Raw genomic sequence first — 12,426 nt, 5'->3', positions numbered from 1 at the left:
GGGGGGTTGTAGAGAGCAATAAGTTCTCTCCTGAGCCTCCTTTTCTCCAGCTAAACACCCCCAGTTCCCTCAGCTGCTCTTCATAAGACTTGTACACAGACTCCTAAAAAATGAGCCAACAGGACCTCAGTAAGGTCACCTGCACTGCAGGTATCTCATCCACTAGCCCAGAGGACAAATCCACCTCACAGCACAAGTCCAGCAATTTTTTCCAGCTCACAGGAGACTCACATAACTCCTGTGATTACAGTGAGCTGCTCCTTTCCTTGTTTGCCTCTCAGGAGCTACAGCTGCTATTGTCAGACATCTGTGTGTCAGGAACTCAATTTCAAATTCAGCTCAGACCAGTTTCACATTTTCTGGGGGACTTCCTGTAGAAAATGTTGGGGGGAGGAGGAAATATGAAGCCCCAAACTCTATCCCATTAACACTGCCCATTACTCAAAAACACAAGAACAAAGTGACTGTGCCATGGCACAGCAAAGCTTCATCCTTCTGCCCCATCTCTCACACGTGTCCCAGCTGCTCCCAGTCCTGCCTGTGTGTGCACAACCCCGAGGATGGAGAGGAGAGTGCTGGTGTCTCAGGAACAGCTCTGCCCTGGGGCAGTCTCTGCTGGTGACCCTGTGCCTCTGCAGTCCCAGGGATCCCTCACCAACCCCTGCAGCTATCCATGCACCATTCACTGCCCTCCTGGGGCTTCCCAAGGAGAATGACAAGTGCAAAGGCAGGGCACAATGCCTGTCACACAAATACACTTTTTTCCTCAGGAGGACATCAGTCAAATGTGTTTGTTCTGCAGGTCCAGCAGCCTGGACACTCTGGTTTTCTCATACTACCACATGCTTTAGTGGGCAAATATAAATAGTCCCAGGGATATTGTAATTAGCTAGTGGGTCACTAGCATTTCTGGAATGTGAAGCCTGTGCTGCAAACCACAGGAACTGGAGACACACTGACAGCTAAACACAGCCACTGCAGTCTGTAATTGTAGGGGACTGGTTTTACAACCAGCACCTTCATCGTAAAATCCCAAACACCCTCTAGAGAAACACAGAAAAACACACATGTTTTGGAATTCTGGTCATTTTCACATGGAGGTTTTGGAGACAGGGAAGGAGCTGGAGGCTGAGGTCAGTCTGTGGTACAGCCCATAATGCAGCTTCTGCTGTTGTTCACACACACAACTTGTGCAAATACTTTTGAGTTAAACTCAGGGCTTTCATGTTCCTCCCTTGCCCCATTAACACCATCCAGTGTGGTGTTAGATGCCATGTGCTGGTTGGAATTGTCCTTCCCTGGGTTTATTTTTCTTAGCACTCTGTGGAAACCACTTCAGGCTTTCCTTTACTTCCATGGCAGAGTCCCCTGAAAGCAGCCAATATCTGCTGAGGGGCATTTTCTCCTCTGGTAATGTTTAGGACTAGAGCTCAGCTCATTCTTAATTTTAGGGATCATCCAGGTTTCTGCAACCAAATCCCACATCCAGCAGGTCTAGTCTAAAATACAAATAATTCAAATGTGAAGTCTTAAAACTTCAAGAAGTATAATTCATTTTAAAAAACATTAATGTGTATTTTGATGCAATATTATAGCTCCTAAAAATACACAAAGGTCACATCTGTGGGATGTAAAATATTCTCATTGTGTTTTCCTGCTTTCCTAAATGCTGATGAAATGAAAATGACAATTCAGCATGATAAAAGGTATCAAGTACAATAAGGGGGGAGGGGGGTGTTACTGAGCATTTTAGGGCAGATTAGTTAAACCTTCTTTTAAAAAACCCAACTCTTAAAAAAACTTGACTCTTTAAAAAACTCAACTGAAACACAGTACCCACAAGATTGCTAAGGACTTTGTTTAAACCATTATTAAGCATTAGTTTAAAACATCTTCATCCAGGAAGATGGAGTGATATTCTAAGTAGATTCCTTGCTTTCTTTCAAAATTGCCTGTTGATTTTTAATGCATCCAGCAACATATTCAGTGTTACATTCTGAATTCACATGTTATGTACTGTTAAGCAGATGCTGCTTCACTTCACTGACAAAATTTTATCAGTAGTAGAGTAAAGCTGCCTACATATTCTTGCTCAAGCAACCCTATTTCACTGTAGCTGAATGCTACATTCCTGAATGCTAAAGCTGGAAATTTCTTATTTAAATGCTTTGAGACCAGAGGGTCATAGAGTACAAACCTCTGCTCTGGGAGGACTCAGGGCTATCCATCACTGTTTGTTTGTCTCCCTTAGCACCACTTCACCTCTTGTCCTAGTGCTTCATATCTCTGCAGCTTCAAGTCTTCTTCTGATGCCTTAATTGATTGTCTTAAACAGCTGATAGTCATTTCCTGTTGCTGCCTTTGTCCTTCAGCTTCAGTGGTTCCCCTGTCTCCCTCCTGCTGTTCTCCTGATCTACTAAAGAGAGCAATACAATATTACCTCCCCTTTCCACCTGCACACTGCAAGATTAACCAAACCCAGGCTTTTTATTGCCTCTCTCTGACTCCTGAGCACACCAAGAGCTCCTCAAGGCTGAATCCATCAATCCATCTTTCCTTAGCTAAGGAGGTCTGAGCAAACTTTTCTAGATGAGCAGTAATTAAAAGCCCTGTCCAGGAATTATTCCCTTCTCTGTCTTGTCCAGTAATGATTTCCCCAAAAGTAAATATTTTCCCAGTTCTACAGGAATGTGATGTACAAACATCTGCTGACTAAGACCCCATCAGTTCCCACAGGAGGAGTTTATAGTCCTGATATTGATCCATACCTACCAAAACTTGGCCTTTTAAACTGACCAAGTTAGTTGGAAGAAAGTCTCTGGGTTTTGGAGCCATTGATTCCAATCCAGAGAGTGGAAACTCAAGGGGAGATTAGACCTAAAACTTGACCCTGAGGGTCTTCATCACTGCCCACTCTAACATGTTATTCCCTTTCCTAGAAACTTCATTATTGTCTCCCTGCCAGGCAGTTTACATCTATTACTCACTTTACATTTATTAATCTCTATCCTTTTTCACTTCAGCAGTGACTTTCAATGCAGTACTCAACAAAAGCAGACAGATGAGTTTTACTTAGTCCTGTTTGTCTAAGGAAAAGAAAGCATCTGTCTTTTACAAGGAAAATACCAGTTTAAAGCATTGTCTCTCCTCCAGATCACAATGGAGTTTTTTGATGCAGTTATTTGATTCTTTATGGAGCCACTCTCACTACCCTCACTCCTATTCTCAACCTCTAACTTAACAAAATTCCATAAATCTTCCTCCTCAGCCCCACCGTTTCTCTTTATCTCACAGGGTTCCTCCTTTTATAGTTCATTTTATGTTCTAGCTTCTATTTTTACTTCTGCTGATACAGAGTGACTCAATTCCTCCACTTAAATGCAAAGACAGAGCTAAATGTAGCAGGGCATGATATAACCTGTGTGCAGGTAGGGTAGACAAGAAGGGGCTGGAATTGGTGATGCCCTGTGTGAAACAATTGTCTGTGCCTTCTGCTGCTGCATTTCACCCAATAAAAATGTAAGAAAGAAAAAAAAAAAAACAACAAAGAAAGATTTTTGCCACTCTGACCCTCAGTTCTGAGGTCCCTATCTGAGAGAGGAAAAGGTGTTAAATATAAGAAGATTTTAAATACCATTTTCCCTGTCCCCAAAATGAGATTTACTGCAATTCCATGAGACTGTGCTTTGTGTTCATCTGCAAACAAGTTTATGCAAGGTACAGCTCTGAAATTCAGTGTTAGGAGCCTGTTGGGCAGGGATCAGTTCCAGTTCCTAGGGCAGCACAAGGCACTGGTGTTAACTTAAAATCCTTGGAGGTGGGAGGAGGTGGGAGGCAGAGGAACAGACCCCTCCCCAGTGCTGTGAGCCCACACACCCCAGGGCTGAGTGGGGCTGTGCAGGGCTTTGGGGCAGGACACAGGAACTGTTCAGCACAGCACATCCTTTTGGGATGGGAGCCACAGCACACTGGGACAGCTGAGACTTTCCATTTCAGCTGGAAGAAGGCAATGTTTTCCTGTTGGAATCAGACCCAGGAGCCCAGAGCCTTCAGAAAATGCTGTGGAGTAAGTAAGGAGCACATAGGGAGTGGAACAGCACTTTGATCTATGATCCATCTCCAGCAGCACAATCCTCAGCAGACCCAAACAATCTGTTCCATTTTCTCCAGGAAAGGGCTCACGTTTTCCTGATCACCAGTACCAAGATGAGAAATAATTTTCCCACCATATTGGAGCAATCAGGAGCTTTCTAGAATCTTCTGTATTGTTAGTGAGGGACTGAAATTGTCACTTTCAATTAAATACTGTAACTAATCTGTTATTAAGACACTGAATGCAATGCTAAACATTTACAGTGAACAGATATCCCCTAGGTCAAATAAATGACAGCCCTGAATGATCAGCCTGACCAGATGCTGCAAAAAATGAATTTCTGCTTACAAATTCCCTAACACAGTGGGGAAAAAAATCGCAGTGGTACTGACCAAACTGGAGCAGTTGACTAGAGGATCTGTGAAGTATCCATCTTTGAATAAACTGAAAACTCAACTATACAAAGTTCTGGGACATCTGATCTAACTTTAAAATGTGCCAAATTTCAAAGGAGACCCTATTTTGAGTGTGAGGTTGGGCTAGATGGTTTCCATAGGACTCTTCCAACCTGAACTAACATACAGACCTGAGACAGCAAAGTCATCTTTTATGTTAACATGCTGAATATTGACTTCTTTCCTAGGAGGGCCTTGAAGATAAAAGGAAGAATTACCACAAAAATATTACAGAAGAGCCTAAGTGTCTATATATACATACATATATATATATGTATGTATGTGTAAATGTATATATATATATATTTGTATATAGGCATGTACACCTCAGTCTACCCAAAACTTCTGTTCCAGATCTGAATTGGGATTCCTGTCCTGTACATTGCTCAACAAAAGATGAATTTTAGAAGTCAAATAAAAGCATAGAGTCTACTAGTTAGCACTTGAATCAAAATTCAGATAAACATGAACTAGAGGTAAGAATCCACTTGTAGCTCCATTCTTCTGTAAAGAATCACATAGAAGGTGATCATCTGAGAAGGGACACAATCCTCCTGCTCATTCTGAGCAGCAGCTTCCACTGCAGATGGGTTCATTCAGAACCAGTAGGGCTGAGTTGCTCTAAGGTTTGCCCAGCCCAGAGACAGGAGGACTTTCAGGACAGATTAATGCAAGACCCAGCAACAGACAGCAGTTCAAAATAGGTGTCTGGGGATAATCTGCTTGGGTCTGATGATCACATAACATGTTACCACCCAACATCATCACAGGCTCAGATGTAATCAGACTGCAGCCAAAATAAGCTGCCCGCAGACAGCACAGTTGGAGCTGATATTTTGTGCAGGCAGTGCAAATCCTCCAATGAGAAAATTCTGAGTGAGTAGCAAAGCTGTCAAACACATTTCTACTCATAATCAAGCTGCAGAAGAACCTTCAGCCTCCCACTGCAGTGACTTATGTCCTTGGGTCAGTCACAATTATTCCCAATGAATCCTTGATGGGCATCTTTTCTCTGCCAACAGCTCAAGCAGTCTTGGGAGGATAGAAAAGAGGCACAGTCCATGCAAATATCTGACACTAAGCCTTTCAGCTGGCTAAAAAGATGTATCAGACCTTACAGAAAATCAGAGTTATCACCAGACTGTATTTCCCCTTGCTCTCACCAGTGCTTCAGAAAATCTTTTATTTATATAAAGGCACACATAAACCCTTCTCCAGTGATATTTACCACAGTGCTTGGATTTCCACAACAATCACAGATCAAACAAATGGACATTAAAACTCACTAAATGTGCAGTGGTAAGAAAAAAGTGATCTCCAAGACTTATAGCACTGCTCTAGCTACTCCACTAAGCCCCACTGGCTTTTTAATTTGATGCCATATCAAAAGAAAGTTTGTGATTAATTTGGTGTTGGCTGTCAACAGATAACTCATTTGGAGCCTCACAGTTTCTAATACATTTCTTCACCACTGAACATGTGTTGGAATAAGAAAATTCCATCTAGGAAAAGTGTAATGGATCTGAGCATTGAACAAGAAATGTACAGTTATACTATTTCAGTTCCCAGAGGGACAGAAGAAAAGTGTGTCTGCTTACCTGGAATCTCATCAGTGCCCCCATTGGTGTGTTTGAACCGGTCTCCTTCCACGTGGACATTTGGACACAGGACATCTGAAAAGCAACAGCACCAGTACAAAATTATCCCAAGGAAACACATCATCTTGGAAGCTGCAGAACTAACAAAGGCTGATCTGGGTTTTGTTCAGAACTTGCACCTCAGCAATAATTCCATCCCAGGCTCTTCCTTCCTCTCTGCTTTAGCCACCTTCAGGGTGGACAGGAGACCCAGCACACTGTGTCTGGTTTTGAGCCACTTTCTTCTGCCTGCCCAGACAGGAAGATAAAATAGATCAGCTGAGCCTTTCTGTCAGCTGGGACAACTCTGGGTTTGTGTCTTTCTCCTGTCTGTAAATCTGCATGAAAGTCACAAAAAACTTAATAAAATACAGAATGTGCTTCCACTCTCAGCTTGGCTGGAAGTTCTGAAAGGCCAGCTGACTTTGGGGCGCTGCCCACACTTTTCAGAAAGGACAGCTCCTACTCTGGAAAACTCCCTGAGTTTGTTCAAGCAGAAGTTGGAGTTAAATGACTAAAACTTTGAAGAGTATTTACCCCTACAAACAGGTTTTAAAAAGTCATGAAAATACCCAGCCATTTCTCATGCTCCCAATTAGTGTCACAACAAATTGCAGATAATTTTTTTTCCACAGAGAACTGTCTACATATCCCCTTTCCTGCCAAACCTTTGAAATAACTTTTATTTATGCTTTCTTTCCCCAAATCAATAGGTTAGTGCACACTTGTAAACAAAGGGGGCAGGTAGCACAAGGGATCAGTTTAATGAGAAGAACCGATAGAGGTATTGGGTCTGTGTGTGTCCAATATGATAACAATAACAAAAACAACAACAATAACAATAATAAATATATATCATTATATGTATAATATTGGACTTATTAGAGCAGGTCCAGAGGAGGGCCATAAAGATGATCTGAGGCCTGGAGCACCTGCCCTGTGAAAACAGGCTGAGAGAGCTGGGGTTGTTCAGCCTGGAGAAGGGAAAGCTTCAGGAAGAACTTATAGCACCTTCCACTGATTAAAAGGGGCTTTCAAAAAGTGTGGAAGGGACTCTTCACATGGGCTGATAGTGATAAGGACAATCTTTTATTACCTCTTGAAGAACCACAGCCTCACTTTTGCTTTTATTTTACAAATGTCCTGTGCTCCTTTTGGCTCCTCCCTGCCTGCCTGCACCTAAGGAATGAGCAAAAATAGCTCCAAGGGAGAGAAGTTTATTGCAGTGCTCACTTTCCAGTGACTTTCCAGACACAAAGTAATTCACAGAGGCTCACATGAGGTTGGGACTTTCCATCTCAGTTATTAGCAGAGCTCTGTATGTCCAAAGGAGCAAAGTGCTGGGCTGGGAGCACATCCATCATTCCCAAGGAGCCACCAGGTCTCATTGCCACACCCAGGGCTGCACTGTGGGGAAGGCAAGACAAACACTGCCCTCCTCCTGTTGGAGCCTGTCTATGAAACCCCTGACACAGGTGAACATTTTAGTGCCAAAGAGCATTTATGCCCATTTTTTCTGCTACTGCCAGACAGAACTCTGAGCAAACACTTGTGATGCTCAGAAGATTTGCAGCAATGAGCACCCACTGGAAATGGCAGAGACAGTAACAAAATCTGCACTGCATCTAAGGCTCTGCTAATTTGTAAATCTTCACAGATTTACAGAAGAGAAAGTACAGCTGACTGCCCTGAGCTTTCAGCCTCTGCTGCTTGTTACATCCTCTGCTTGCAATTGCATTTAAATATGTATTGTTTAAAACTTCTTTCTTGTCTGCAAGACAAGACCTTATGTAATATTCTGTCAATCATTTGCTTTTTTCAAATTTTTTTATCAGCAAAGATTTTACATTTATAACCATGGGGTTCATGGAAATTTTTAATAGCACCAGAAGTGCTAAATATCCCTTTACATTGCACCAGGAATGATGACTTTCCACTGACACCTGCTACATGAGATCAGTCAGTTTTTAATCCATTGTAGAGTGCTGCTTTTTTATGCAAATGCAATTCAATACATAGTAACAATGCCTAAGAAAAAAAGTACTTTATTAAAGAACAAATGTACTTTATCAAGGTAGTTACCATATCAACCAGACTAACTCTGCAGAAGAAAATTAGTTTTGTTAGAGATGACTTCTTTCTCATAGAATTATAATTCTTGAATAGGGATACATAATAATTCCTATTCTGTAATACTTATTCACTGGCTTCAACATCAAATACCACTTTTTTGTGAGTGAGATCAGGAAAATTGCTCTATAGCTATACATAGACTGTTTTTCAATTTCTAATAGCCTTACATTATCATCATTTCAAAGGCCCATAATTAGAGGGACCAGGAGCTCTGTGTATGTAAATCTGCAGGTGACACCCAGCTGAGTGATGCTGTTGGCACACCTGAAGGGTGGGACCATCCTGAGGGACCTGATGGAAATCTCACCAGGTTTAACAAGAACCCCTGTGTCCTTGGTTTGTATCAGCTTTTTGCTGCAGGAAGCTTTTCTGAAAGCAATTTAGCTGCAGATACCCCTCTTTTCTGTAAGCAAATCTGAGATCTGTTTGATGAGGAGGGACTTTAGCCTCACTTTTAAACATCATTTTTTTAGAATCTTCCCTATGAAAAAAATACCCAAAACTCTTGAACATTTTAAAAGCAAGAGGCAATATGACCTACATAGTACAGGATCTGCAAAGAGACATGTCAGAAGCACGTGTTGGCTCAGGAACATTCACTAGCACTAAAATAACATTAAATAACCTATTGTCATTAAAATGTAACAACAGGACTGCAAGTTTAGAAGAGTGATCTGATTGTTTGAGACTCTTTGCCTCCAAGGCATTTCAGAAGAAATTCAAGGAAAGGGGATAGAGAACAGAGGGGAAAACAAAAGAGAATGAGAAAGGAATGATGAGAAAGGCAGGTGGGGAAGGGAAGGGAAGGGAAGGGAAGGGAAGGGAAGGGAAGGGAAGGGAAGGGAAGGGAAGGGAAGGGAAGGGAAGGGAAGGGAAGGGAAGGGAAGGGAAGGGAAGGGAAGGGAAGGGAAGGGAAGGGAAGGGAAGGGAAGGGAAGGGAAGGGAAGGGAAGGGAAGGGAAGGGAAGGGAAGGGAAGGGAAGGGAAGGGAAGGGAAGGGAAGGGAAGGGAAGGGAAATGGCTGTATTGTGCCTGTTGTAGCAATTCCTGCCCAGGAATGATGTGATTCTGCTGCCCTTAAGGCTTTTTACAGACAAACCTTCCCTGTAAAGTAGAAAACATAAATCCCTATTGCCAGCTTAGCATCCTTGTGTCCATAGCATTCTGCTGAAACAGTTTCTTAATTTTCATTTTCATTCTTTCAAGGATAAGCAAGCCCTCAGCTGCCAAGAGCTCCTCTGGGGACTTGTGTATAATGAATGCTGAACATGTGTAGCTGTCAAGTTCCACAAGAATGAAGTAGAGAGGTGAGAATAGAAACACAAGAAGGTTAAAGTAAACATTATTTATTACCATGTTTCTTTTTTTGTTGGTTTTTTTTTCTTTCCAGACTGAGAATTTTGGGATTCCAGTATCTCAGCAGCACCCAGTGCATTGGATGAGATTCATTCTGAATCTCCATCATTATTCCATTCCCAAAAGAAATTCTCTAGTTTCTCTCAAAAGGTGTGATACTCCCAACTCAAATATTTGAGTTGCTTCATCCCTTGACATGGAAGTTTAGCACCTCATAATCCTATCCATGAATAAGACAATGCAGGGCAAATGCAGCCTTCCCTAAAAGTTTTCTCCCAAAACTTTTTAACCAGACAACTTGGTAAGAAAGAGGAATTTGGCTTAAGGAGTGGGTAGGTTTCATATTCTTATGTAGATAGTATTTAAATTTTTTTCTACATTGAAATAATTTTCCCATTGAAGATTGCACTTAAAGAGGAAGGGGCCTGCTGAGAAAATTTTTTCTTAAAGTCAAGAATATTTCATGAAAATATTTTCTCAGAGGAGCTTTCTCAGAGCCCATTAGCTCTGTTCTTTAATTACACAGGCAGTTCTCAGTGCAGCAGCTCCTCCAGCACATTTAATTCCTTGCAGTCAGTTGATGACTCCTATATATAGTGCTACCTTTATTTGTTCTTTTCTTTTATAAAACATTGCACATAAACCATTTTCTAGCCTCCAAATTTAAGGAGTTTTTTCCCCCAATCTTTTAAAAATGCCTCTTTTGAAAGAATACCTCCACCCTCTGCTCATATTAACTGAAAATTTTTTGGCAAATGTTTGTTGTCAGATATTTTTTCCCTGCAAATGAACCAATTCATAAAGTGCCACCCACCATGGAAACAAATTTATAAGGAAAATGTGGCTTTTTTTCAGCTACAGTGGCAGGCAGCCCTGACAGTGTAATGATACTGCAATAGTGTCTGCACTAACATTATAATTTGTAGCAAGGTGTAGGTACAACAGAGCATCACAGCAATTATATGATTACACCTTGCAGTTTAATGCCTGGTGCAACTCTCCTTTCCTGTCTGAAATCACACTGAATCTTCACACCATGGAGTCTGAAGTCCATCAGTGCCAGGAAAATCATCTGTTTGTGGCTGTTGAAGGTCAAGTCTGGTTTTTTTCCTTCTCATAATGCCTACATTGATGCTAGATGAGGTTTCCATATTTGCTCTCACACAAAGGCTCTCTGGCACTACAGTGATACAATCAGAGCATCCTGGAGCTGGAAGGGACCTTGAAGATCCTCTGTTTCCAATCCCTCTGCCATGGGCAAGGACCCTTTCACTAGACCAAGCTTCTCAGGGCCCCATCCAACCTGGCCTTGAGCTTCCAGGGACCCAGCATCCACAAATTCTCTAACCAACATGTTCCAGTACCTCACCACCCTCACAGTGAAGAATTTCTTCATGATATCTAATATAAACCTGCCCTCTTCCAATTTAAAACCATTACCCTTTTCCTATCACTACAAACCCTTGCCAATAAACTCTCTCCAGCTCTCCTGTAGAACTCATAAATGCTCATGATGAAATGAAAAGGGAATAGCAAACCCTCACAGCTTTCAGGTGGAGAAAACACAGCCACAGCCCACCCTACTCCTCATAAAGCTGTCACATTTTTTCCACTGAAGCACTGTTCTGAAAATGCACCAGTGCAAATCTGAACTGCTCCCCAGGCTCCCCTGTCTGCTGAGAAAGTCCCAAGTGACTTCAGTGGGATCTGGGTGTCTGTGTCCACTGGGCTCCCTCTCCTTTTCCAGCACAGTAGCCATAAAAAGTGAATTTCTGTGTGACCATCTATCCAGTGTTGGCACTGCTCAGCAGATGGTGTGTCCCACACTGAGAGTGAGCAAAATCACTGCAGGGTGTTACACCCCAGAGAGCTCTCATGCAACACACATTTAAGGTCCCAGGCAAGAGGACACTCTTCTTTGAAAGGCTCTTTCTGTAGAAACAGGCCTTCTTCAAAGAGTAATTCAGAGCAGAGACCCAATTTAGGTGCCCTGATGTAGCCCTGAAAAAGCCACTCTCTTCCCATTGTTTCCTGGGTAATTCTAGGAGCACACAGTTCCCAAATTAGACATCTGTCAAAGGCACCCGAGTTACATCCATCCAATTAAAACAAGCATGGTTGGGTGCATTCCTGGGCACTGAGGCCAAGGCATGTTCAAACCCATATCTGTGTTAACAAATGGTCTTAGCCTCCAAAGGGAGAGGGCTGCTGGCCACAAACACTCCCTGGCATGTTGGAAGTACCCCTGGGCCCCAGAAATGTTCCAGTGGGAAAACGTGCCAGACCTCAGGGAGAGGAGTGCATCCCACTGCCCAGGATTGCTTCTGGCCACATTTAGTTATTGCTTTACATACAGCCCATAAATATCATCCTTTGCTAATTCTCAAATACAGATCAAAAGGACCTTCCTGAGCAACAATGCTCATTGGTTTTATGGTGACAGGCCAGCAATCCTTAAATGCATTCAGTGCAAATGGGAAGGTGGGAAGGGGACTGTGTGCACAGCCAAGGAATATATATATAAATACTGTATCCTGTTTGAACAGGGTCAGCAGGAATGCAGGGAGTGGAATTTGCAAGGCACTAGAAGTTCTTCTAAAGGTAAAAAAAAAAAAAATTCTTAAAAAAGGTTAAATTGTTCTCCTACACTTTTCTTCCTGTCCTGCCTCATTTTCAATGGAGCTTCACATCAGAGAGATGTGAAAAATACTGTTTTCCCCACAATGTGGCAGGCTGCACTACACATTTATACC

The 12,426-nt window shown here is 42.3% G+C and overlaps 1 protein-coding gene across 1 annotated transcript in view; it reads right to left on the bottom strand.

Annotated features, from left to right (window-relative positions):
* Window positions 1–12,426, bottom strand: part of COL22A1 (collagen type XXII alpha 1 chain) — a 220,377-nt gene that overhangs the window by 150,340 nt on the left and 57,611 nt on the right. Inside the window, exon 5 of the mRNA XM_079301128.1 lies at window positions 6,147–6,221. Within this exon, the coding sequence (XP_079157254.1) occupies window positions 6,147–6,221 (75 nt within the window). The remainder of the gene's footprint in view (window positions 1–6,146; window positions 6,222–12,426) is intronic.

The sequence above is a fragment of the Erithacus rubecula genome (assembly GCF_903797595.1).
Source record: "Erithacus rubecula genome assembly, chromosome: 3".
Taxonomy (NCBI): Eukaryota; Metazoa; Chordata; class Aves; order Passeriformes; family Muscicapidae; genus Erithacus; species Erithacus rubecula.
This window is presented reverse-complemented; position numbering and strand designations above follow the sequence as displayed.